The sequence below is a fragment of the Schistocerca americana genome, chromosome 4, assembly GCF_021461395.2.
Source record: "Schistocerca americana isolate TAMUIC-IGC-003095 chromosome 4, iqSchAmer2.1, whole genome shotgun sequence".
Lineage (NCBI taxonomy): Eukaryota > Metazoa > Arthropoda > Insecta > Orthoptera > Acrididae > Schistocerca > Schistocerca americana.
The window spans coordinates 436,932,485-436,959,570 of record NC_060122.1 but is presented as its reverse complement, the minus strand read 5'-3'; the positions used below and the strand labels follow the sequence as shown (position 1 = coordinate 436,959,570).

General features: G+C 40.0%; 1 protein-coding gene across 1 annotated transcript in view; it reads right to left on the bottom strand.

The window, feature by feature from the left end:
* Positions 1 to 27,086, bottom strand: part of LOC124612767 (alpha-L-fucosidase-like) — a 118,707-nt gene that overhangs the window by 41,969 nt on the left and 49,652 nt on the right. The window contains exons 4-5 of the mRNA XM_047141162.1: positions 16,684 to 16,844; positions 4,735 to 4,936 (exon numbers count right to left, since the gene is read on the bottom strand). Coding sequence (XP_046997118.1) covers positions 4,735 to 4,936; positions 16,684 to 16,844 — 363 coding nt within the window. The remainder of the gene's footprint in view (positions 1 to 4,734; positions 4,937 to 16,683; positions 16,845 to 27,086) is intronic.

The following is a 27,086-nucleotide window of genomic DNA, read 5'->3' as shown; positions in this document are numbered from 1 at the left end:
CAAATCTCATAGTCACAAATAGTAAAAGTCCTATCCAAAATTCACATGACAAAAAGCAGGTAAGACAAAGTTGAAGAAATATGTTCTAATAACGAGGTGTTCAACGTAAGTAAATAACTTTTTGGATGTCTAGATGCAGGTTTTCCTTTCTATAAACAACAAACATCTGAACCAAAGTGATCATCGTTACAAAAACATGTTTCTTGTATAGTGAGTATAAGAATTCTGAACTTGTTACCAGTATCTATCAGGAGCTTGAATTTTATTGTTTTGCTTAATGTCTATAAGTTGAGAGTGGCAATAAGTTTTCTTTACTGTGGCTTGAGAAGTTTTTGAAATCTCTGATTCTTCCTGTTTTCCCAGAATCTGAATAACCAGGTTCGTCTTCACTGTTACCGGCTCAGGTCTCAGGAAGATGCTCTGTTTGTTTTTTTCCTTCATGTATGAGACTAGGGCAAATGAACCAGACTATTGTTTCACTCTCATCACATAGATACTCAAACCATAAGGGATGCTGGTGGTTTGCAATGTCGATATCAAATGAACAGTCTTGTGGTGTTTTCAGCCTGCAGGTCAGAATTTCCTCCAATGCCAAATGAGTACGGTATTACCTTTTTATTACATGGAAAAGAATGAAACCGATTTCCAACAAAAGGTTTCTGTACCAACAGAGAAAAGAGAAAGATGGGTGAGCTTTGGAGATACATGAACAAAAACCAGAAGAATTATAATGTTTGAGTTAGGTGTGACACTGAATCTTGTACAAACTTTCTTGGAATAGGGTTAGATGATCATTTAAAACAGGAAGGTAGCTTTAAACTATTGAAAAAAAGACTCAGTAAAAACTGTCTTAAAAATATGTAGAGAGATCTGTAACACTTTAACAGAGTGGCGTGTTCATGATACTAAAGTGCATGGCTCTTATGGTATGGCATACTGTTCTGAGGAAATGCAAGATTCACAAAAAAATAATTTATTAGGTTGATGCATAAGAACATAGCATTTTTGTTTTGCATGTTGGTATTTCGGTTGCAATGGGTTTTTTATTTGTAGTCCACTGTTGCTATTTGAATTTACACATTGTCATTTTGCCATTTGGAGATACTGAGTGGATGCTAGAAAATGCAGGGCCAAGTGGAGGAATCAGAACATTTCCAACATGCTCTTCATTTGAGTTCAATACAGGGGAGACAGCAGCAGAGGTGACCACAAACATTTATGCTGTGTGCGTGGATAATGCCATTGGACAGGGCACGGCGAGAAAATAGTTTTCTCATTTTAAGCAGCATTGCTTTGAGACTAGTGACTCTCCACAGTTAGGAAGGTCTTTGGGGTTTAACGAATATTATTTACATGCATTAATCCACAATGATCATCACCGTATTTGAGAACAGGCAAATGTGATGAACTGTGATCATTCCACCATTGTGTGACATCTGCATTCAATTGGAAAGGTCCAAAAATTGGGCGTACGGATACCGCATACTGTAAGCCAAAATCACAAAAATCTGGGGATGGCCACAGGTTCACATCTGCTCACTTGTCATCAGTTGGCTCGTGAATGACATCAACCATTCCTATCCTATACTGGTGATGAGAAATGGTGTCTTCATGCTGACATAAGGAAAAGAAAGGAATGGTTGAGTCCAAACAAGGCAGCAACTTCTCATACGAAGACCTGCACACATCCACAAAAGTAGTGTTATGCGTCTGGTGGAACAGCGATGATGTGGTCTACTATGAATTGCTTCCCCAAGGTGCAACCATTAACTGCTCACATTTATTGTTAACAACTCCAACATCTTGCAGACACAATCAAAGATCAACAACCAGGAAGACTGTGTGAATGATGCTACTACATGATAGCAGCCACCCACATTCTGCTACACTGACAAGAAACACTACACGGGAGTTGGGACGGGAAGTCATTCCGCGATCTTGTGCCCTCAGATTTTCACTTTTTCTGCTTTTTATCAAACGACCTTCAAGGAACTTCTTTTCCGGATGAAAGTGTGTTCCGAACATGGCTCGGTAAGTTGTTCACCTCAAAATCATGTGAGTTCTACAATTGCAGAATCAAAAGGTTACCCAACATTTGGAGACTGTTGTAAATATTGAAGAAGAATATACTATTAATGACTAAATTACCTGTTATGTGTATTTGTTATGTTAAACTTATGGAAAAGCACTATGAACTTATGTAGCAACCCAATAAAATTAAAAAATGAGCAATACGAAAAATTAAAGGGATCATTAATTGGAAATCATCTAGGAAAGTTTTTAATTAACTTAAAATTATGACATTTGCAGGATTAAAAAGAATATTTTTTTGCCTGCTTTTCTGCTTTATTGTTTTAGTGTAGTTGAGTGTTCAGCAAGCTGTCACAATGGACCTGGTGGAGTCCAATAATGACTGTGCTGCCAAAGTTGAGTGTATGGAATGGTGCAAGGTGAGTAGGTGGAGGAAGGAAGGGATGGAGGGAGGGAGGGAGGGGGAGGGAGAAGAGAGGGATGGGTGGAGGGAGCGGGGGAGAGAGAGATGGGTGGTGGGAGGGGGGGGGGGAGAGAGAGAGAAAGAGAGAATGAGAGAGAGAGAGAGAGAGAGAGAGAGAGAGAGAGAGAGAGAGAGAGTGCACACGTGCATGTATGACTCTAGACTCTAGGAGTAATGAGAAGCATGATCATTGCATTCTGTGTATTGTATGCCTCTTTAGAAAGTGTTTTGCCTATATCATTCTATAAAATGATCAAAGGACGAATACATATTATTATTATTGTATGATGTACCACAGGTACACTTGACTACTGTAGAAATTTAGATATTGACATTTGTTTGTTGCTTAGCTGCAGCGGATTTTTATGACACTTCAATTGCAGTGATACTGTCCAGCTGTCACAACAGTTTTTCAGTGGCTTTTACATCCAACAAAAATTACTAACTCTCTCACTGTCTGCCTACGTGTGGAATATCAAGTGCATCAGAAGTATTAATCACAACCATTTTGGGCCATTTATAAGGTATATGGGATTTGAGGAAAATATTATTGAAATGGAAGAGAATGTAGATCAAGATGAAATGAGAGATATGATACTGCGTGAAGAGTTTGACAGAGCACTGAAAGACCTGAGTCAAAACAAGGCCCCTGTAGTAGACAACATTCTATTAGAACTACTGACAGCCTTGGAAGAGCCAGCCCTGACAAAACTCTACCATCTGGTGAGCAAGATGTATGAGACAGGCGAAATACCCTCAGACTTCAAGAAGAATATAATAATTCCAACCCCAAAGAAAGCAGGTGTTGACAGATGTGAAAATTACTGAACTATCAGTTTGATAAGTCACGGCTGCAAAATACTAATGCAAATTCTTTACAGACAAATGGAAAAACTGATAGAAGCCGACCTCGGGGAGATCAATTTGGATTCCATAGAAATATGGGAACACGTGAGACAATACTGACCCTACGACTTATCTTAGAAAATAGATTAAGGAAAGGCAAACCTACATTTCTAGCATTTGTAGACTTACAGAAACTTTTGACAATGTTGACTGGAATACTCTCTTTCAAATTCTGAAGGTGGCAGGGGTAAAAAACAGGGAGTGAAAGCCTATTTACAATTTGTATGGAAACCAGATGGCAGTTAAAAGAGTTGAGGGGCATGAAAGGGAAGCAGTGGTTGGGAAGGGAGTGAGACAGGGTTGTAGCCTATCCCTGATGTTATTCAATCTGTATATTGAGCAGGCAGTAAAGGAAAAAAAAGAAAAATTTGGAGTAGGTATTAAAATCCATGGAGAAGAAATAAAAACTTTGAGGTTCACCGATGACACTGTAATTCTGTCAGAGACAGCAAAGGACCTGGAAGAGCAGCTGAACGGAATGGACAGTGTCTTGAAAGATATAAGATAAACATCAACAGAAGCAAAACGAGGATAATGGAATGTAGTCAAATTAAATAAGGTGATGCTGAGGGAAAGGAAATTTGATTAAGAAATGAGACACTTAAAGTAGTAAAGGAGTTTTGCTATTTGGCAAGCAAAATAACTGATGATGGCTGAAGTAGAGAGGATACAAAATGTAGACTGGCAATGGCAAGGAAAGCGTTTCTGAAGAAGAGAAATTTTTTTAACATCGAGTATAGATTTAAGTGTCAGTAAGTCGTTTCTGAAAGTATTTGTATGGAGTGTAGCCATGTATGGAAGTGAAACATGGACGATAAATAGTTTAGACAAGAAGAGAATAGAAGCTTTCGAAATGTGGTGCTACAAAAGAATGCTGAAGATTAGATCGGTAGATCACATAACTAATGAGGAGGTATTGAATAGAATTGGGGAGAAGAGAAATTTGTGGCACAACTTGACTAGAAGAAGGGATTGGTTGGTAGGACATGTTCTGAGTCATCAAGGGATCACCAATTTAGTACTGGAGGGCAGCGTGGAGGGTAAAAATCATACAGGGAGGCAGAGATGAATACACTAAGCAGATTCAGAATGATGTAGGTTACAGCAGGTACTGGGAGATGAAGAAGCTTGCACAGGATAGAGTAGCATGGAGATGATGTTCCAGTTACATGAAATGCGCCAGATGGTAAAGTACACTGATAAAATTGTACACATATTTACACAGTGCTTCATACAGACCAATTTTTCACAATTACATATATCATTACAAAAGTTATTACTTAAATATCATTGATTACAGGTCAGCTGATACTAGCAGTACAGCAATACTTTACCAGGGTCATAGCGGTCTGAACATGTATAAAAATCTCCATGCTTGCATGTAACACCTTTTCCCCAACGGTCATTTACAACAACAGTATCCTTGACAGGACTCTCATTATACAACCAGGCAAGAAAATCCCGTGAAGTCCAATATGTATCACCTGCTTCCCAGTCTCCATCTGACCATATAACTTCAGGCTTGTAGTTCTGTACCTGTTTAAGTACAATATGCCAGTTAATACACAGCTCCAAACAAAGAGTGCATACATAGCAAAGAATTAATTGGCAGATGATGATAGACAAAAGTATTCACTGTAAAAAGATCAGACACAGACAACAAACATGTATAAATGTTTCAGACACAGGCTATATCCAGAATTGGTTATTACGCAAAACATCATGTGTTTACCAGTACAACAAAATTCAGTCTAACACTGCTTTAACATCAATGTCATCCATTTACATACATATTACAAGGCACATTAAAAATACAAAATTTGGTTAATATGCTCAATTATATGGAGTAATGCTATGTCTGTTGGTTTACTTAATTAAGAATTTCAACCGCTGATGTAGATGCAGAACAGATACTTTGAATATTGCAGTGTTTTAGCGGCTGTTCCATGATCGGTGCATGAAATATTTGGAGTCTATAAAAAGACCACTAGAGGTGAAAGATTATACTTGACAACTACGGCATTTTATGAATAATTCACAATTCACACAGAGTATTGTGCCTAATGGTTGCTGGATACAGGCTCCAGATTTCCACATCTGAGATTTTCGAACATACTCAGATTCACTTGGCCTATTGCGTATTGCCTCACATACTTCCATGATCCATCATGTTGTATCATTGGATGTTTTATTTAAGCTGTAGACATGAAATAACCTCATGAAAAGAAGGCCATTAGGGAGGCCAGGCATGGGTTGATGTACATCTATCCACTGAATAATGTAATGTGCATTAAGGTGCACACAGGCAAAAAAATTGTTATGTTGACAGGCACAATTGCTCATACTTTAGGCAAACAGTGGTATACCACTTACAACAAACAGCACGTGGCTTTCAAGATGCAGTTTAAAGAGACATAAAAACCAAACAGTGTCCATAAATGGGTTTCTTCTTTTACCTCAGCATTCATTGCAGCAATGTCAAGGTCACTGCTGCAATGCAGAGCATCAACTCTGTTTATTCACCTGGATGTCTCACCTAGGATATGGAGGCAGCTTTGCCAGTGGCAGTTGTGTGCAGTGGACACACCCAACTACAAACTGTGGCTCATGGAGGCAGTGATGACACCTGACAGCTGGGTTTACATGCTCTCCTCAGTTGCTACAGGTGGCTGGGTACATTGGTGAAACTAGCTAGCATCATGCAAGGGCTAGAAGCTTAGCTAGCATGTTGCAGCCATCTGGTTTAGAGCCAAGTGGAAGGCTTAAACCAGATGCTCAAATGATCGTGTTCCAATCTTAGATGCAGATTTCACAGCCTTTGGTATTGTGTGGATAATTGTAGAGCCACTCATAATAGTTCAGGACTTGATTACATGGAGAAAATGGTAACTGTGGAAGCAGAGTACGTTTAGTAAACATATATGGGTTTTTCAGGATAGAGAAATCCATCCACTGGCTTGTAATCTGTGCTGTGATTTCAGAGAGGGGAGAACATCAGTCCCAACAATTTAAAGGTAGTAACTTTCATCATCACAGATCAGAGAAAGAAATAGTGAATACAGTATTAGTTAACTGCCTGGACTTTCATGAAAAAGTCCCAGAACAAGCCTTACTTATAATGGTAATAATGACCACTTAATACTAGAGGCAGAAACCTGGCTGAAACCAGATATTAATAGCAATGAAATTATAAATTTCAATTGGAATGTATCTTACAAAGATAGACCGAATGCTGGTGCTGGAGCAGTGTTTACAGTTATAAATAATACAATAATATCTAGTGAGGTTAATACATACTTTAAATGCTAAAAAATGCGAGTGCAGATAAGTGTTAAAGATGAACAACACATGGTAGTTGTATGATTGTATAAAACCATACTCAGGAACAGTAGTGGTAGATAGGAAATCATGAAATTGTTCTAAATACCTTGTCTGAAAATTATCTTGAGCAGTTCATCATATAAATGACTTGTGAAGATAGCACATTAGATCTCTGGGTTACAAACAGGCCTGAACTTTTCAATTCAGTTAATGTAGAACAGGAAATCGGTGGTCATAAGGCTATTATAGCATCACTGAAGATGGGGGTATATAGGAATGTAGAAAAGGTACAAAGATATATGTGTTTAATGATTGAAACACATTTCAAATTACCTGAATGACCAACTTGAAGCACTCATATCTTAGACTGAAAATGTTGAGTATCTATGGACTAAGCTCAAGAGCACTGTACAATATGCCTTAAACAAATGTGTGCCAAACAAAGCTTTGAGAGGTGAAAAGGACTCACCATGGTTTGACAGCAGATTAGAAAGCTGTTTTGAAAGCAAAGAGACCTTCACTGCAGATTTAAACATAGCCAAAGCCTAACAGACAAACACAAACTGAACAAAACCAAAATCAGCACAAGGAGAGCCATGCATGAAGCATTCAATACATTCAAATATAAAATTATATCTACTAAGAAGTTTTAATCTTATGTTAAATTAGCGAAGCTATCTGTCCAGACCCTCGGTGACCACAGTGGCAATGAATGAAGGATGACAGAGAGAAGGATGAAGTACTAAATTCCTTTTTTCAAACTTATTTCACTGAAGGAGCTCACACTGTGATTCCTGCTTTAAACCATTGTATCAAACTAAATGATAACAGGGTAGAAAATTAACTGAAATCATTCAACATAAGAAAGGCTAATGGACCTGATGGGATACCTATAAGATTCTAAATGGTTCAAATGGCTCTGAGCCCTATGGGACTTAACATCTGAGGTCATCAGTCCCCTAGAACTTAGAACTACTTAAACCTAACCAACCTAAGGACATCACACACATTCATGGCCAAGGCAGGATTTGAACCTGTGACCATAGCAATCACGCAGTTCCGGACTGAAGCGCCTAGAACCGCTTGGCCACAGTGGCCGGCTATAAGATTCTACATCAATTATGCAAATGAACTCTCTTCCTGCAGTAGAGTACTGTATATCACTGGAGGAACTAGATGTTACAGTGATTTAAAAATTTTACGAGTCATATCCATATTCTGGGAAGGTCCTTGAACAGACACACGAAAATAGAGGCCTACGCTGTTATTGAATAATTCTAAAATCGCAGCCTGTAGTGAAACCATATTCCCCATAAAAAATTAAACTACATTAAATTTTCTACAAAAAGGTCCTATTCATATTTTCTACAAGACAAACATCGTATCTTTATTCCTACACATCCTCAACACCTTCTCTCCCATCTGATTCAGTTGGTCCTCCACAACCCAGTGTGCCACCTTCCTGGATGTTGATGTGCTCCTCTCTGATGGCTTCATCCACACCTCTGTCCACATTAAACCCACCAACCACCAACATTATCTGTACTTTAAGAGCTGTCACCTATTCCACACCAAAAAGTCCCTCCCATAGAGCCAGGTCATCTGGGGATGGTACACTTGCAGTAAAAAGAACTCTCTTGCCCAGTATGCTGAGGGTCTCTTGAAGGCCGTTCCAGACAGGCACTAACCCCTAGACCTAGTCTGCACACAGATCTCCCGTGCCATTTCCCCTCACACCCCCAATCCTCCCACTACCCCCTAAGAACCAGCCACAGAGGAGTGCCCCCTTCGTCAATACCACCCTGGACTGAAACCACTGAACCACATCCTTCGCTAGGGCTCTTATTACCTATCATCGTGCCCTGAAATGAGGGACATCCTATGCGGGATCCTGCCCACCCCTCTAAAAGTGGTATCCCGTTGCCCACCCAACCTCCACAACATCTTAGTCCATCATGGTGGACTAGGATGGCACAGGTCATCCCCGTTTTCAAGAGGGGATGTCGAACAGATGTGCAGAACTATAGACTTATATCTCTAACGTCGATCAGTTGTAGAATTTTGGAACACGTATTATGTTAGAGTATAATGACTTTTCTGGAGACTAGAAATCTACTCTGTAGGAATTAGCATGGGTTTAGAAAAAGACGATTGTTTGAAACTCAGCTCGCGCTAATCGTCCACGAGACTCAGAGAGCCAGAGACACAGGTTCCCAGGTAGATGCTGTGTTTCTTGACTTCCGCAAGGCGTTCGATACAGTTCCCCACAGTCGTTTGATGAACAAAGTAAGAGCATATGGACTATCAGACCAATTGTGTGATTGGATTGAAGAGTTCCTAGATAACAGAACGCAGCATGTCATTCTCAATGGAGAGAAGTCTTCCATAGTAGGAGTGATTTTAGGTGTGCCGCAGGGGAGTGACGTGGGACTGTTGCTATTCACAATATACATAAATGACCTTGTGGATAACATTGGAAGTTCACTGAGGCTTTTTGCGGATGATACTGTGGTATATTGGGAGGTTGTAACAATGGAAAATTGTACTGAAATGCAGGAGGATCTGCAGCGAATAGACGCATGGTGCAGGGAATGGCAATTGAATCTCAATGTAGACAAGTGTAATGTGCTGCAAATACATAGAAAGATAGATCCTTTATCATTTAGCTACAATATAGCAGGTCAGCAACTGGAAGCAGTTAATTCCATAAATTATCTGGGAGTAGGCATTAGGAGTGATTTAAAATGGAATGATCATATAAAGTTGATCGTCGGTAAAGCAGATGCCAGACTGAGATTCATTGGAAGAATCCTAAGGAAAGGCAATCCGAAAACAAAGGAAGTAGGTTACAGTACGCTTGTTCGCCCACTGCTTGAATATTGCTCACCAGTGTGGGATCCATACCAGATAGGGTTGATAGAAGAGATAGAGAAGATCCAACGGAGAGCAGTGCGCTTCGTTACAGGATCATTTATTAATCGTGAAAGTGTTACAGAGATGACAGATAAACTCCAGTGGAAGACTTTGCAGGAGAGACACTCAGTAGCTCAGTACAAGCTTTTGTTGAAGTTTCGAGAACATACCTTCACCGAGGAGTCAAGCAGTATATTGCTCCCTCCTGTGTATATCTCGTGAAGAGACCATGAGGATAAAATCAGAGAGATTAGAGCCCACACAGAGGCATACCGACAATCTTTCTTTCCACGAACAATACGAGACTGGAATAGAAGGGAGAACTGATAGAGGTACTCAAAGTACCCCCCGCCACACACCGTCAGGTGGCTTGTGGAGTATGGATGTAGATGTAGATGTAGATGTAGAACTCCTTGCCACAAGGATCAAACCCTTGCCGAAGACTTAGGCACAACACCTATCCCATCTACCAACCCAGCATTTCCTGTTTCAGTCCTGTCACAGACTTATCCTATCACATCAGAGGCGGGCAACTGTAAAAGCAGCAATATCATATACCAGCTCTGTGGCAATCACTGCACAGCTTTTTATATTGGTTTGACTACCAACCAGCTGTCCACCAGTAGACCACCCTGTAGCACAACATGCAGGTGAACACAACATGCTTGATTTCAATGGATGCCTCACTACTCATGCCATCCAGATCCTCCCCTCAACCACCAGCTTTTCAGAACCGCACAGATGGGAGTTATCCTTACAACACATTCTCCACTCCTGAAATTCTCCTGGCCTCAACCTTTGGTAGCATAGTGTCCCCATACCCTCCACCCAACAGTTTTCAACCCCTCTGTCCTATCACCTCCTCCCTATTGTTGTCTTCCACCCTCTTTGTGTGACACCCTCTGCCAACAAACCTGACAATCTTTCTCCTTCCTCACTCCTCTCCTTTTTCACTCCTCGCTCCCCTCTCCCTCCTCACTGCCCCACAGCCTCCTAACACTGTGCTTGTTGAATGTCTAGTCTCTGCACACTCCGTTAGACAGTGCTCTTCTCTGCCTCCACCTGTACACTGGTAACCCTTCCTCTTTCGCACCTTTTCCAGACTGCTGCTTCCAGTCTACATGACAGCTGAATTCTGGTCCAAGCTGCAGGAGATGGCAATCATGTGTGCATGAGGTGTGTGCTTGCTAGCATGAATGAGTGTGTGTGTGCATTTCTCTTTCTTCTTCTTACAAAGGCTTTGGCCAAAAGCTAGTATGTAAGGTGTCTTTTAGTTGTGACTATAAGCAGCTTAACGCATCATCTTTATGGTAAATAGCAATCTATCTAATCCTTACATTGTTGACTTGCAGCCCAGAGTTTCCATTGTTTGATTGGAGGAATAGTGTGCACGCAGAAAATGAGAGAATATTGAAAATCTCACACACTGCACATGCGCGGTAGCTTAGGTGGCTTTTGTAGGTCAATTTACAGTAGTTTCAAATTTTTCATCTTGACTCTCTCTGCATCACTGTAGAACAATGCAGACAATGAATATTTACACACCATATATTCCTCCGTTGGAATCAACACAGATTGCACAAACAACCATCTTGTGAAATATGGCTCACTCTGTTCGTCCACAAGACTCAGAGGGAAGTAGATACTGCTATCTAGATTGATGTTGTGTTCCTTGACTTCAAGACAGTATTTGATAGAGTTCAACATTGTTCACTAATGAACAAAATCTGAGCATACAAAATATCAGACCAGCTGTGTCAATGGATTGAAGTGTTCCAAGCAAACAGAACACAACATGTCATTCTTGAAGGCAAGAGATCTTCAGACGTAAAAATAACTTCAGAAGCCTCCCAAGGAGTATTACAGGGATAGTACTGTATACAATATAAATAAATAACTTACTGCATAAGCTGGCACAATATTGTTAGCACATGATACTGTTGTATAAAGAGAAACCACAAAACAATAAAATTATAATGAAATGCAACAATGTAGGAAAAGACATAGTGCTACTTACTGCAAAGAAGACAATCAGTTGCAGACAGGCACAATAAAAAGACTCTTACATAAAGCTTTCAGCCACAGGTTTCATCATCAAAAGAGAAAAACACACCATTCATACACACAAGCAAGCACACCTCATGCACATATGACTGCCAATACTGGCAGTGCAGGCCGGTATGCAGCCATCACATAAGAAGCAAGCAGCTATCTGGAGAGGGGGGCGGGGCAGAAGGGGAAGTAGTGTACGGGTGGGGGGAGGGACAAAGGCTGTCTGGCACAGTGTGCAGGGACTAGAATGCCAACATACACAGTGTCAAGAGGTTGTGGGGAAGGGAGATGGGGAAAAAAGGAACGAAGGCACACAAAGAGGGTGGGAGACAAGAAGGGGGAGAAGATGGTAGGACAGACCGGGTGGAAACTCTTGGGTGGAGGGTGTGGGGACAGTATGTTACCGTAGGTTGTGGCTGGGATACTTATGGGAGCAGAGAACGTGTTGTAACGATAACATCCATCCACACAGTTCACAAAAGCTGGTTGTGGAGGAGAGGATCTACATGGCTTGGGTAGTGAAGCAGCCATTGTAATCGAGCATGATGTGTTCAGCTGTATGTTGTGTCCCAGAGTGATCTACTTTGCTCTTGATCACATTTTGGTAGTGGTCAGTCACACGGCTCAACAGCTGGTTGGCAGTCATACCAACGTAAAAATCTGTGGAATGGCTGCAGCGCGGCTGGTAAATGACATGGTTGCTTTCACAGGTGGCCTGGCCCATGATCGGTAGGATAAACCTGTGACAGGACAGGAAGTGGAAGTGCTGTGTAGGTGGATTGGGCCAACCTTGCACCTGGGTCTTCCACAGGGATATGATCCTTGTGACATGGGGTTGAGATTGGAAGTGGCATAGGGATGGACTAGGATGTTGTGGAGATTGGGTGGATTAAAGAATACCACTTTGGGATGGGAGGGGTGGATCTCGGGTCAAAGGTCCCTCATTTCAGGGCATGATGATAGGTAATCAAAGTCCTGATGAAGGATGTAGTTCAGTTGTTCCAGTCCACTGTGGTACTGGGTGATGAAGGGTGATTGCTGGTTCTTGGTGGTAGTGGGAGGATTGGGGACTAGGTCTGGGTGATAGTGCCTGTATGTTAAGGTCTTGGTGAGATTCTCAGCATAATGAGCTGGGAAGTTCTCATCATTTCAGATACGCCATCTTGATGTGGCCAGGCTGTATGGGAGTGATTTTTTGGTGTGAAAAGGATGACAGCTGTCATAGTGCAGCTATTGGTGGTTGGTGTGTTTAATGTCGACAGAGGTGAGGATGGAGCCATCTGAGAGGATGAGGTCTCCTCTAGATGGTACATAAACAGATTGACATAGGAAGTTGTGTTGACATCTGGGATGGGGTCACTCTGGCAGAGTTTATATATGGAGTTATATAATTGGTGGTGGCCTTCTGCCTGGTGTTCACTGCAATTCATAACAACAGTGGTGGAACTTTTGTCTGTAGGTAGGATGATTAGCTCAAGATTTGTTTTGAGATTGTGTATGGCTGTTCTTTCACCAACTGAAAGGCTGGCAGTCTGAGGTAGGGACCTGGGGAAGGATGGTGTGGGTACATGGGAGATAAGGAATTCCTGGAGGGTGATGAGTAGGTGGTTAGATTGAAGGGGAGGAGGATCACAGTTTGCATGATGGTAGGAACTGGAAGAGGCTGGGTTCAGTGCTGGAATTAGATTGTTTTTGGTTGGATGAATTGACTGCAAAGAAGAGCTTCCATTGCAGGGATCTGAAGAGGGAGTGTAGGTCTTTGAAAAGTCCAGCACGGTTAAATTTGGGTGTAGGGCATAAGGTCAGACATGGATTCAGTAAATGAATGCAGAAAGACAACTGCAATGAATGCAGTGATGTCTTACTGGATCACTGGAAAAACTCACAAAGTGGTTTCAAACACTTTCCAGCAGGAAACTCATGGTAGCTGCCATCTGTGACTGAATAGAAATTTTGCTAGTGGAGTTCTTGGAGAGAAATGCCACCATTAATGTTGAAAGTTACTATAACTCACTAACAGGCAATTCGAAACAAACACCATGGTACGCTGAGCTCTAGAATCATTTTCCTGCATGGCATTTCCTGCTTGCATACAACGTGACACACTACAACCAAACTGCAAGAGTTCAAATGAAATTACTGGATCACCCTCCCGAGAGCCCTGATTTGGTGCCTAGCAATTATCATCTTTTCAAATACATGAAGAAGTGGCTAGTTCGAAGCACACTGGCGATGAATAGCTGAAAAATGGCATCATATTTTGGCTTCAGTTGAAAGCAGCAGAATTCTACAGTTAAATAATTTCACAGCTCTTCAGACGCTACAAAAAATGTCTCAATGTGGCTGGAAATTACATGGCAAAATAAATTAGACAATGTATTTTCATTTCTTCTTCTTCTTCTTTTTCTTGGGCCTTTGTCCTGCATAAGCACAAGGTTAGCCTGGCTATTAACAGATTTGGCAAGGTTATTTCAAGAGGTGGCCAGATGCCCTTCCTGTCACCACCCCTTTTACTCCTCAGGACAGAACATGTATACCTCAACTGTCTGCACATAATCTCAGTCATGTGAAAATGAGTGAGAGTTTTCTAATTGTTTGCAAGTCAAGCAACTGAGGCAGGACTCTGGTTTCAGCCTGGTATTCATGCAGTGAGATGAGGGGAACCACCTAAAACCCACATCCAGGCTGGCCAGCACACTGACCTTTGTCATTAGTCCATTGGGCAGATTTAATCCAGGTCTGATGCACCTCCCCACCACAGAGGCGGTGCTTTAACACACACTGCTATCTGGGCACATCGAGTATGTACTTTCAAAGTATTGTAATAAAAATTCTTTTTTTTTCAATGAAACGGAAGGTATTTTATGGATAGCTCTTGTAGTATTTACTAAAGCAATGATAAATTGAATGATACACAAAAGGAAACAGGACACCACAAAATCATCAAAGAAAAGATGAAAAAGGAAATGCAAGAAAGACAGAAGAGACATGGTGGTACAGTTAAAGTCCTTATATTTTGGGAAAGAGGTATAGTCCTTGTAAACACTAACAAGAGATCTAAGAAGACTGTGAATGAAAACAAAAAATCTCTCCTTGAATATCATAGTCCTTTTTGTGGTGTAACTGTAACCACATGCAAACTTATATCAACTGCTTTAGTCCAGATTCAAGAGGGTATTTGGTGAAGAAACATAGTTTAAATAAAAAGATACAGTCTCAGCAGTGAGAGTTAAATACATAGGGGAACAGTTGTGTGACTATTACACAGCATGGCTGCCATGCTCCTCCAACTATCAAATCGTTTACTTCCCTATATAATCATTCATCCCTCCACTCTTCTCCGTACATCCCTTTACAATAGAGAAGATAGGGAGTCCATGTTTCTGTGACTGGTACACAGTACTGCTGCTGTGTGTCCCCAGCTTTCAAATGGTTTGATTCCTCTGTACCCAAAGAGGGGAAATAATCTTTGTTTTTTGTTATGAGAAAAGGACTGGTAAGAAGAAGAACACAGATGTATGCAGCTTGAGTTAATGGAATTTTAGTACATTTTGAAGGGAAAGTGAAACAGGTCTCACTATTTTCAATTAAAGTTATTTAAATGCATTATACATCACCTAGAAGAATAAAACCCAGGTAAATAAAATGGCTGCAAGAATTTGGATAATGGCAAGAAATAAATTTTGCAACAAGATAGTATCCAGTAATATGTCCAGTGCAAAGGTAAAATGTGTGTATACAACTAGAGGTGCAAAAGGACTGTTCATGAAAATTGTGGAACATACTAGCATTATGAGATGAGTAAAACATTGATTTCAATGTTTCCAAGGAATTCTGAGGTAGATAAGGACTGCCAGACACAAGTTAAGTTAGGATTTTGCAGTAACAGACATGAGAGAGGGCCTTGTTATTAGTATTTAGGGGTTACTTCATAATCTCGACCAATGCACTCAAATACATATCAGCTCGTGAGCACAGTTATTTCCACAGACTTCACAAATGCTGGACAACAAAACTATTTAAATAAAAATTTGTATCCATACATCAGCTAAGTCCAGTACAGTAAGAATATAATGTTGAAAGGTAAGTGAACTGGATGGAAAAGAACAAATTGAAATCATGGCTACACAAGTTACAGAGAAAAGAACAACTTAACATGTATCCTTGAATGAACACAGCAGTTAAAGCTTCTAATTGGAAATAACAGTAATGTTCCACAGAGGTGACAACTTTGGCATTAAAGGTGAAATGCATGAAACATAAAAAAGTTCTGAGATTTGAAAGACATACATAATGTATGGGTGCAGTTTGGAAAATGCTGGCAATATGAAGTTTCTGATACACTGGGAAGCAGAAAAATTATTATAAAATTGTTTAGGAAAATGAACAACAAAATACTGAGCAAATAATACAAAGGTACCAGAGGAAAGGGAGGAATTTAACATTACATTAACTTAAAATCTAAACCACTTTTCATAATTCAACATAAAGCAATAATAAACTGCAACAACAAAACAACATCAGTCTCAAAACTCGTCATTAAACGTGAACATCAAAGATAGTCCTATGAACAACTCCAAAAGCATAATACCAAATCACTTTTTTTTAAATTGTGTGTTGCTTAATTTGGGAGCTAGAGCCAAAGAAAAAGGAACACAATGACGAGAACAAATAGCCCACCTCTTGTGTGCTGAATGACACAATCTTGCTTGCTTTACTAAATGCAACATTTATTCTTTTCTTGTTATCTCACATTCACAAAAACCAAATTATAAGATTGAAAGTATGATGATAGTTTTCTTATAGACCAATCAACCCAACACAATATACATTTTTTTATGCTGTATTCAAACTTCCATATTTATATTTCCACAATTTTTTTGTTTATCAAAAAATTTAGTTAATTTAATATGCTGACAATTTGCCTTAGTGGAATAAGATAATTTATTGCAAATAGTTGTTATATTGATGACTATCAAAATGTGTGCTATGCTTACCAGCTCGTACAGCTCTGGGATGGTTTTCTGTTTCACAAAGTCTTGATTCTTGAATCCTGAAGACTTGTCTTTCAGGTACAAAGGATTATACCATTCAAACAGGGAATGATACACACCAAACACCATTCCACCTTTCTTACGAATAGCAGTAGCAAGATCACCTTTAAAAGTAAAATGACGACTATAGAGATATTATACTGATAGTAAATGATGAAAAAACTTCTTTTTTAATGATATTTGGTGAACATTGAAAATAACTTTAGTCTGTATTTTAAGTAGTATATATGCATATGTACACTTAGTATTACAAGTACACTGGTAGAATAGGTACAGGATATACAACGGCAGAAAGCCAGGCATCAGTTCAAAGCCAAGTCATCATATGCATTGAGGAAACAAGTCTCAACAGGATCCTAACTGGAATAATATCCAAACATAAAAGTCTATCAGCCACAGGAAGATCAAGACTCCAATGTTACACATACATGCAGAAAAATTTTGAAGTCAACCTGACAACATAATTCCAAGTGAAGTCTAGAGTGAGGTGATCATTTTGGGGCAGCCCGTGAGCTAACAGATTAACCAACCATTTCTTCTACCATGACAGACACCTCTCAGTGCACCAATATTTTTCTGTAGACATGTCACCTTCAAGATGCAAGTGATAACTTTTCATGGCAGAACATGCCTGTTCATACCAAGTCTTGGGCCAGTTTGTAATAGAGAAGTGAGACCCAGTGTCACAGTCGGTGTTGCTGGGCTAGATAGGACAGTGTTCTGGTATGGGTTGGCTTTCATCTCTATGTGAGAAGGGATCACTGGCAGTAATGATCAGGCTGCAGAGAAGGCCACTAGCAATGGATGCCAGATAATTAGTCTAGATATCATACAGGCAGTGCCTAGTGTGTTGTGTCTTCTGGAAAGAGGCAATGGGTTGATGTAGGTCACAAAGGTGGATACAGCATGATTTGAGTGCTCGTGCCTGCTGTTGACATGCACTAGTGCCAGTATGGATCATCAGCATAGGATACATGTTTTGGAAAACACATGGTGAAATGAGTGGGAGAACTAGGTACATTTTAAGAATAAATCCAGACAAATGTCCCCATCAGCACAGAAACTTCTCCTGCAAGTCTATACAAGACAGAAACCATTAATAGCTACATATTTACGATTGCAACCAGTCGAATTACTGACTGGTTGTGGCCATAAACACATACAAGTAGCTACACTCTCATCAGTCACAGATGAACAAGAGCCAATTTGATTTACAGTGTAGACTACATTACACCAAGATGCATGAGACACAAGTTAGGAATCCTCCATCTGTTACATTTCCTACTCCTAAAAATAACTATATTTTTCCACACTTTTTTTTTCAGTACAGTTGCACATGTAATATGTAATATGGACATAAAAATTCCAAAATTTTATTTAGGCATAGTTCTGTTGATTCTACTGATATTCCTGATTGTGGTTGCCATTGGTTTTATGAGAAGTTCAGTTAATTAAAAGTTATAATTCGTTGAAAATTATACTACAGTAAATAAGAAAAAACATTTTGAGCTCAGCAGAATATGAAGTGCTGATCTCATTCATTTGAAAGCAGACATTTGACTCTTTCCAAAAACATACTTTAAATAACATGAAATTAAATAACATATAAAAATAATTACATTATGAAAAGGATAACTGCTACCCACCTTTTAGTGGAGATTCTGAGTCGCAGGTAGGCACAACAAAGAGACTGTCAGAAAGCAAGCTTTCAGCCAACAAGGTCTTCATTGGAAATAAACACACACACACACACACACACACACACACACACACACACACACACACACACACACACACACCCCTCTCACTCACATCACCATGGTCTGGGTGTTAAAACCAGGCTGTGAGCAGCAGCACATGATGAGAGAAGCAACCAAGTGGTGAGGGTAAGGAGGAGGCTGGGGTGGGGAAGGAGATAGCAGGGAAGGGGTGGAGGATGGTAAGGTGCTGCTTGTGGGAGCAAACAAGGATGAGGTGGAGGGACTGTATGGCAGCTATTTGCAGTTGGGAGGTTAGACAGAGGATGTGGGTGGGATGTGGGGAGTGTGTGTCTGTGGGGTGGGGTGGGGGGACTGAAAAGGAGAGAAGTAAAAAGACTGTGGATGTGTAGGTGGAGTAGAGGGCTGTGTGGTGTTGGAATGGGAACAGGGAAGGGACTAGAAGGGTAAGAATAATGACTAATGAAGGTTGACGCCAGGAGGCTTGTGAGAATGTAGGATATACTGCAGGGAGAGTTCCCACCTGTGCAATTCAGAAAAGCTGGCGTTGGTGGGCAGGATTCGAATGGCACAGGCTGCGAAGCAGTCACTGAAATGAAGAACATTGTTGTGGGTAGCGTGCCACACAACAGGGTGATCCAGCTGCTTCATGGCCACAGTTTGTTGCTGGCCATTCTTCTGGACAAACAGCTTGTTGGTTGTCATGCCCATGTAGGATGCAGCACAGAGGTTGTAGCTTAGCTTGTAGATCACATGACTGGTTTCACAGGTAGCCCTGCCCTTGATCGGATAGGTGATGTTCGTGACCAGACTGGAGTAGGTGGTGGTGGGAGGACGCATGGCACAGGTCTTGCATGTAGGTCTATTACAGGGATATGAGCCATTAGGCAAGGGGTTTGGAGCAGAGGTTGTGTGAGGATGGATGAGGACATTGTTTAGGTTCGGTTGGCGGGGGAATACTACTGTGGGAGGGGTGGGAAGGATAGTGGCTATGAAATTCCTCACTTCAGGGCACGACAAGAGGTAGTCGAAGCACTTGTGGAGAATGTAATTAAGTTGCTCCAGTGCTGGGTGGTACTGAGACAGGAGGGGAATGCTGCTGTGTGACCAGATGGTGAGTGACAGGAGAGATAAGGCATGGGAGAACAGTTTTTGTACAAGTTTGGTAGAGTAATTACAGTCTGTGAAGGCCTCAGTGAGACCATTCGCATATTTCGAGAGGGACCACTTGTCACTGCAGATGCGATGGTCAAGGATGGCCAGGCTGTATGGAAGGGACTTCTTGGCATGGAAGGCAGCTGTTGAAGTGGAGATATTGCTGATGGTTGGTATGTCTGATATGGGTGGAGGTACTGACATAGCCATCTTTGAGGTGGAGGTCCACATTGAGGAAGGTAGCTTGCTGAGTTGAGTAGGACCAGGTGAAGCAAATGGGGGAGAAGGTGTTGAGGTTCTGGATGAATGTGAATAGGATGTACTCATCCTCGACCCAGATTAGGAAGATGTCATCAATGAATCTGAACCAGGTGAGGGGTTAGGGATTCTGGGTACTTTGGAAGGATTCCAGTAGATGGCCCATGAATAAGCTGGCATAGGATGGTGCCATGTGGGTGCTCATAGCCATACCCCAGATTTGTTCTAGAATGCCTTCACAGGGGAAGTAATTCTGGGTGAGGATAAAGTTGGTCATGATGACTAGGAATGAGGTTGTAGGTTTGGAATCCGTCAGTTGTTGGGAAAGGTAGTGTTCAATAGTGGTAAGGCCATGGGCATTAGGGACATTAGTGTAAAGGAGGGGGGCATCAATAGTGATGAGCAGGGCGCCATGGGGTAAAGGAACAGGACCTGTGGGGAATTAGTGGAGGAAATGGTTGATGTATTTTATATAGGAGGGTAAATAGCAGGTAATAATGCTGAAGGTCTTGGTCTACAAGAGCAGACACTCTCTCATTGAGGGCACAGTAACTGGCCACAATGGGGCATCGTGGGTGATTGGGTTTATGGACTTTAGGAAGCTTGTGGAAGGTATGGGTGCAGGGAGTGGTAAGGGGAGGAGAGTGATGGGATTTCAGAGAGAGGCTCTGGGTTGGGCCTAATGATTTGAGGAGAGACTGGAGATCCTGCTGGATTTCTGGAATAGGGTCACTGTGGCAGGTTTTATAGTTGGATGAATCTGACAGCTGGTGGAGCCCTGCAAGAAATCTTTGCAGTTCAGAACAACAGTGGTGGAGCCTTTGTCATCAGATACAATTTATAAGGTGGGGATCAGTTTTTAGATGGTTGATTGCAGTTCTTTCTGCAGATGTAAGGTTTGCATGTTGAAGGATTTTGGGAATGATGGTGAGGCAAGGTTTGAAGTTAAGATATTCTGGAAAGTTAACAGATGTGATTTGGGGGCAGTGGGAGCAGATCATGGTTGGAGGGATAGTGAACTGACTCAGGCAGGGTTCAGTATTGGTCTTTGGTTGAGTCTGATTGGTAGGGTGGTGGCAAGAAAGCGTTTCCACAGTAGGGACCAGAAGAAAGCGAGAAGATCTTTAACAAGTCCTGTATGACTGAATTTTGGAGTGGGGTAAAAGGTGAGGCCTGTGGAAAGGACTGATACTTATACGGGGCTAAGGCTTTTGTAGGAAAGGTGCATGACTGTGTTTTGGGTCTGTTCAGGTTCTGGATTGTGTATGGTGATTGGAGGGAGTTTATGAGGGAGGGGTACATGTAGTAGGTCTGTGAGACAGGGTTTGTCAGCTATGAGGGGATACGGGGGAGGTTTGGACGTTGTTGTAGAGATAGGAATTGAACAGGGTGAAGAGTTTTTTGAGGTGGCATTGCACATGTTGCTCTAGTTCCTGGAGGGCAAGAGTTCCAGCGTGTGATATGGGATCCAGGAATTTGGGATTGCATTGCAGGAGAACTTTGCGAATGGGGAGGAGTTACTGCAAGGAGATTTTGGCCTGATTGATATGGTTTTGCTGGACTATGTTAGTGAGTGTTAAGGACTGGCAGAATCTGAACTGATGGAGATCATTACAGAAGGAAGGGTGGCAGCACGAGGTGGGTAATTTGATGGTAAGGTCTTTTTGGGGTATTCCATGAGCCAAGCAACAACACAGAAACAGTGCATGGGATTGGATTCTGGCTAAGGATAAGGAAACTTTTCTGTATTGACGCAGATAGAAGCAGCAAGAATCCATAGTTGAGGATAAAAATATGTAGAAATATGTAAATAATGTAGAAATATGTCCAAAAAATAGCAAAAATACAACCAAAGACATGGGAAAAATCACGAAAAGGATGAAACAGGTGAAATACGGGGAAACAAGAGGAAATCTAAGTGAGTAGGCCGATAGTGAAATGCAAAAGCCAGCTGAAATTGGTGTGAGTACACAATGAGATCAAAGAAAAAATAAATAAAAAGATTGCAATGTGGGCTGCAGATCTGTGGGGGGATAAATTGGGGAAGGGGAGCGGCAGATGTGACTTGATTAGTTAAAGTTAGCACATACAAACTGGAACAGATAGGAGAAGGAGTGGGGGGTGGAGGGGTGGGGGGGTGCGGGTGTGGGAAGGGGTTGGTAGGTCGAGATGAAGTTCATGTGGCACAGGAAGGTATGAGAAATAACACATGAAAATATGTGAGAGTGATGCAGGAGAAGTGATCAATTTGAAGCCATAGGATTAATGATATCGACAAGAGTAATGTGGGACATGAACATGCTGCACCAACAATCAGTACAGTTTTGTAGCCATCTGTTGTGCACGGACGAGATGGTTGACACATTGTGGCTCGTAATTAGAGCATGCAGTGCAGTTTGCATGGCAATAAGAGAAACACATGGCCCCCCTGACACCGATTATAGTAATGCATTAGAAAATAGTAACAAAGGAGAACAGCACTGGGTTAAGGGATGGAAGAAAAATGTATTGTTTGATTTTACAAAAACAATTGATATTAAAAGTCTGGACCCTCGATGATTTCAACCTCCCATTTTGCATCCATGTTTGGTAAATTCTGAACTATAACACAGTACTTTCGTTACTATATTTCTTCCTGAATCAGATGACATTTCCCACTAATTGATTATGCCACTAATTAAGATTTTGAATAATTTATTGTTATATCAAATTATTTTCAAAGTGAATGTCATAACCACAACTGTGACATTACCACAGTGGAATCATAACAGGTTTCGGTATACTTTTATAATCTAGTAACATTCAACATTTTTTATAAACCAGATAACAGTTTAGTTTTATAGCCCATTCAAAACAGCAAAATCTAACCCAAATGACTTTAAAAACATTATGTAGTTTCTGAAACACAGTATGTTCTTACATCAGTCTTTCAACAATCCACACTACCCAAAGTCTCCAGTCCAGTTTCAGATATGAAATGCGTAACGTCTATGTTGAAAGAGGTCCCATTGCACATCTGTTGGCAGCCCTCTCTTTAAAGCATCTATCTGTGTGAGCTCATCAAAGGGTTTACTCAAATGTACAAGTTTCTTCAATTGATTTTTACAAAACTGTTTCATAGTCCCCTGTGTTTCCCTAGAATTTGGTCCACTTAGGAACTCGCTCTTTATCCTGGCTTGTTCAGTTTCAGCCCAGAACCATTTTAAGAACTCAATTTCAAATTCTGCATAAGACATGTCCATAGAAAAATTTTGATTGGTCCATGACAAAGATACCCCCTCCAAAAATTTTTTTACAAACTTAATTTTGAAACTTTCACTCATATTGGGCAAAAAGTTGTCTCTACAACTCTGCAGAAAGTCGACAGGATGCAAACTACACTTATTAGAAAAGTTTTTAACTGGAATATTGGATAATAAGGTACATGTGTTCATAGAAAAAGTTTTGTTGGCTACATCATTGCTAAATATTTCAAACTTCTGGTTCAACTCTGATACTGTACTTTTTAGTTCACTAAAATTTTTCTTAGTTTCAGTCTCGTGGAGTTTTACTGCGTTACTGACTGTTTCCACTTTATCATTCACAACAGCTAGTTTCGAATCTACTCTATTTTCAAGATCTGCCACCATAGTTTTCACATATACAAAAACTGTATCTATTTGACTATTAACATTAACAAAACACTTTGCATTTTTCTCTCTGTCTGAGACCAATTCATTTTTTACAGATTGAATTTTGTTACTCAGACTAGATTTTACTTCTCCCACTTTAGATTCTACTGCCAAAATCTTTCTTTCTGCCCTGCTAAGTTTCTTGTCTATCTTGGCTATATCGTTGCAAAGTTTACTACCCCACAGTAAGACATTGTCAATTTTTTTGTTCATCGCTCCCTCGAGATGCGATACTTTCTGATTTATGACCCAAAAGCTTTTAAGACAGGCATGTGAGAAACTTAGAAGAGGGCAAATTTGCAGTGCCTGAGTTAAAATTTTTGGGACATGTCATAACGAAAAAGGAATTTTGGCAGATCCAGACAAAATTAAAGCTATTGCAGAGTTTCCTATACCCTGTAACATAAAACAACAGAAATCATTTTATGGGCTATGTGACTTCTACAGAAAATTTGAAAGTAAATAAAGCTTAAACACACCCTGTCTAAGTAACGTGTTAAAGAAGGACACTGTTTGGATATGGAGTAATGACTGTCAAGAGGCTTTCAGCAGAATAAAAAAAGGAACTGAATAACCAGAACCTGTTACACGGACCAGATTTCAATTTACCTTTCTGTTTACATACTGACAGTAGTGATTATGGGCTAGGTGCTGAATTATTTCAAGAAAAAGAAGTCAATGTGGAGACAGTTCATTCTACAATCGCATTTGCAAGCAGAATGTCACTGAAGTATGAAAAGAACTATACAGTCACAGAAAGAGAGTTATTAGCCACGCAGTGGTCATTTTCAAAATTCAGGACCTTTTACTTGAACATAAGATAATAGTGTACTCCGATCATAAAGCCTTGAGCTATTTACAGGAATGCAAGCTCTATTATGATAGACTTACAAGATGGGCATTGTATTTACAACAATTCAACTTTGAAATTAATTATATTAAAGGCACTGACAGCATAGTTGCAGATGCTCTATCAAGGCTACCGGTAGGAGGGGAAACAGAAATTTTTGATCAGAATGAAGAAAAACAGTTGAAAATGAGGTATATTAAAGGAGTCAGAGATGAAAACGTTGTTACATCATTGTGTGGTAAAATCAGGAGGAGCCAGAACTGATACAAATCGGAAATTAATAAAGAGCTGTTTAGGGAAAAAGAACTATGAAAAATTAGACAAGTACTGCAAGGTGTTTAAAGGTACTTTATTGAGGAGAACTGATGAAGACTCGGATAATTGGAATCTATGCTGGCCTGAGCTCCTGCACAACCTTCCAAGAAGTAGGAGTGCCCACTGCTACATTTTTGTCACGGTGGATGTATTTTCTAAACTAATCAAGTTGTATCCTGCCAGAAAAGTCACAGGCAAAGAGATAGTTACAAAAGTTGAAAAAGACTATTTCTTAAACGTCGGGAAACCAAAAGCAATCTTGTTGGATAATGGTTCTCAGTTTCTGTCAAAAGCTTGGAAAGCCTTTGTTGATAAATCGGGAATCAAACATGTTCAAATATCTGTACATAATCTGTCGTCAAACCCAGCTGAGAGGTATATGTGCAAGATTGGTCATTTATGTCATACATATTGCAGTCATAAACATCCTACATGGTACGACCATGTACGAGATTTTGAAGATGTCATGAACAGCTTGCAACACACTTCCACAGGATTTTCACCTTATGAAATTATGTTTCGTCTAAAACCAGACAACATTATCACTGAACTCGCAGAATTTCCACCATGCACAATGATGACTATGGGTGAACGTGAAGCCATACTCAAAGAAACCATGATAAAACAGGGGGAAATTAGAAAAAGACGACATGTTGACAAGATCAAAGGAACCAAGTTTAAAGTTGGAGATTATGTTTTAGTAAAATCATATGAGAAATCAAAAATTCTTTGATTATACATGGGTCCATTCGAGATTGTAGAGCATCCACACCCTAATGCGTACCGGTTGGTGTATCCTAAATCCAGGAAAGTTCTCGGGCTAAGGAAATTTGTTTCATTGAAAATGTATAAACAAAAGAGGTAAGACTGTTCTGAGAAAGTTAAAAGGTGACTCAACAAAAGTTTTTCACTGGAAATTATGAAATGTTATGTATAAAAACTTACTGATTTTGATACAGTTTTGTGTCCTTGTTTATTATTTGTTTAAAATGAATTTGCTGTACGAAGTGTTTGCAAAGGATTTTCTCTGTGTAATATGTTTATCATGTTAGTTCTTGATATTTCTATATGTTTATGCAATTTAAATGATATTTGATAATTTGTGTAATTTTAGCTTGTGTAACCTTCTCACACCATACTCGTTGAGACATCATTTAAAATGCAAACCACTAATCAGCACTTCTTCTGACTCGTAACAATTAACAGTTTTTTCAAATTTTTTTATTCTTAAAGGCAGAGTTCTAATTACAACACACCTAAGTGGTTGGAATGTCCAACTATACTAGGGGAGAATCGTTTTTAGTAAACCACATGAATTACTGTATATTTAGAAACAGCCACTGCAAAGAATAGGCAGTAATATTTTTTTCTAATTTTGATATATACATGCCATTCTAAAACTTTCAAACATGATCCTATCCTTGCACTTTTACTGTGGTTATGAACCATTGCAACAGACTGACTGTAACTTTACTTTTGAAAACAATTTATTTTTTTGTTTATCCTTGGAGTAAGTATTATAGTTTGTGATAAGACATTTTACACCCAATATGTTAATGCATTTGTATTACATGTTTATTGAATTTATTATTATTTAAAGGATCCTTTTTGGACCAATCAATACCTGTGTATCACAGATCCTGTAAACGTCTCCCACTGGATAAACATTACCAGAAGGATAAATATGTATCCTAACCATGTACTTACATATAAACATTATGTAACCAAAAGGTGATCCCTGTATGTGATTTTTAGATAAAATGGCACTATAATCAATGAAGCAATACAAACAGCTAAGCTGTGGAAATGGTCATGCTGCAGTACAAGCAGAAATCAGACCTATTAATGGAATTCACCTAAGTGCAGATGGACAATGTGGGACATTACTGTGAGTAGTGAGAAAAGTGGTCAACAAAAGAAAGTAAAACAAACCAGTAGTTAAAAGTTACAATCTTTCAGTGGTTTAATGTGAAGTTCTACAGCATTATGGACTCTTCTAAGTGAAAATTGTGAATCTTCTTTTGTATTTCATTTACCTTACGATTAACAATTGTATGTTTTCCTTTACTTTGTGTAACACAATTTCAGTGTCATGCCAATCACTACGGGTGGAAAGTTAGCACAATTCTAAGAAAACAGTCCTATTAACAATTTTAATTTATTTAAAATCATATTCTTAGCAGTTCTATTATTCTGGTGTCAGAATTTTGTTCGCATGTTCATACTTACAAAATTCTTGGGGGGCTATTGTAATGGAACTGACATGATGTTGTTGTTGTTGTTGTTGTTGTGGTCTTCAGTCCTGAGACTGGTTTGATGCAGCTCTCCATGCTACTCTATCCTGTGCAAGCTTCTTCATCTCCCAATACCTACTGCAAC